General features: G+C 26.3%; 1 protein-coding gene across 1 annotated transcript; it reads right to left on the bottom strand.

Annotated features, from left to right (window-relative positions):
• On the bottom strand, positions 1-1,728 carry SRAE_0000076300 (Hypothetical protein; the record flags this gene model as incomplete). Its single annotated transcript, XM_024646704.1, has 7 exons — positions 1-97; positions 141-261; positions 307-477; positions 524-590; positions 636-709; positions 1,573-1,649; positions 1,696-1,728. Coding segments are annotated over 7 exons (640 nt in total), but the record flags the coding sequence as incomplete, so codon positions are not given.
• Between the last annotated feature and the right edge of the window lie 27 nt (positions 1,729-1,755).

The following is a 1,755-nucleotide window of genomic DNA, read 5'->3' as shown; positions in this document are numbered from 1 at the left end:
ACAGAGTCCCATTCCATCCACAGCATCCAGAGAGGTTGAAGTTCTGCCTTGATTGGAGTCCCAGTCCATCCACAGCATCCAGAGAGGTTGAAGTGTTCTAAAAATGATAATAAATAAGAAAAAAAATAATAAAAACATACCTTTGTTGGAGTTCCTTTCTTTCCACAGAGTCCCATTCCATCCACAGCATCCAGATAGGTTGAAGTTCTGCCTTGATTTGAGTTCCATTTCATCCACAGCATCCAGAGAGGTTGAAGTGTTCTAAAAATGATAATAAATATGATAAAAAAAATAATAAAAACATACCTTTGTTGAAGTTCTGCCTTGATTTGAGTCCCATTCCATTCATAGCATCCAGAGAGGTTGAGGTTCTGCTTTGATTGGACTCCAATTCCATCTACAGAATCCAGAGAGGTTGAAGTTCTGCCTTGATTTAAGTTCCATTCCATCCACAGCATCCAGAGAGGTTGAAGTGTTCTAAAAATGATAATAAATATGCAAAAAAAAATAATAAAAAACATACCTTTGTTGGAGTTCTTTTCTTCCCACAGCATCCAGAGAGGTTGAAGTTCTGCCTTGATTGGAGTTTTCTAAAAATGATAATAGTTAATCATAAAAAAATAGAATAAACATACCTTTAGTAGAAGGCACATTCTTATCCATGGCATCCATAGAAGTAAGGAGAACTCTGTGATTTGATTGAAGTGCTCTAAATATAATAATAATAAAAAGGTAATCTTAAATAAAATAGAATGATTTCTCAACTGAATTCTTCAATTATATATAACTTTTTTTAAGCAAACAAATGCGCCAAAAAATGATGATGATATATTCATTAATCTTATTCCAAATTTAATGGCACTTAATTAAAATAGACTCAAAACAAAATGTTTGCTTTTGAAATGTTATATTCTAAATGTAATAAAAATTGTATTAAGAAAAAATTTTAAAAGGAAAAATGATTTTTATTTTAAAATAATTAGTAAATATTTAATATTTAACGGTTTTCTTAGTTGATTCTAGATTTCTTCTCCAAGACATTCAGAGAAGTAGGAGGAAAATTTTAACTTGAATGAAGTGTTCTAAATATAATAATAATAAAAAGGTAATCTTTAATAAAATAGAATGAATTCTCAACTGAATTCTCCAATTATATATAACTTTTTTTAAGCAAACAAATGCGCCAAAAAATGATGATGATATATGCATTAATCTTATTCCAAATTAAAGGGCACTTAATTAAAATAGACTCAAAACAAAATGTTTGCTTTTGAAATGTTATATTCTAAATGTAATAAAAATTATATTAAGAAAAAATTTTAATAGGAAAAATGATTTATATTTTAAAATAATTAGTAAATATTTAATATTTAATGGTTTTTGAAACAATCTTATAAAATAATCTTTATTTATACATTTTAATAATTCTTAAAGAAATCAATTTAATTCTAAATTTTTTTAGAGAAATTTTCCAAGACACTTAGAAAAGAAGAAAGAAAATTTTAATTTCAATGAAGTGTTCAAAAAATGTTAATAATTAAAAAATTTTTTAAAAAAATAGAATAAACATACCTTAAGTTGAATCCATATTTTTTTTCAAGACATCCAAAGTTTAGAGAAAGAGTAGTTTTTGTTTTGAAGACAGCATTCTTAAAATGTTAATAATTAAGTATGCTTAAAACAAAGTTAACATACCTTAATTGATTCTAGATTTTTTCTCCAAGACATTTAAAGAAGTAGGAGTAAAATATTAAT

Source organism: Strongyloides ratti, scaffold srae_scaffold0000030, assembly GCF_001040885.1.
Source record: "Strongyloides ratti genome assembly S_ratti_ED321, scaffold srae_scaffold0000030".
Classification (NCBI taxonomy): Eukaryota; Metazoa; Nematoda; class Chromadorea; order Rhabditida; family Strongyloididae; genus Strongyloides; species Strongyloides ratti.
The sequence above is the reverse complement of the archived record's forward strand: the minus strand, read 5'-3'. Positions and strand labels throughout refer to the sequence as shown.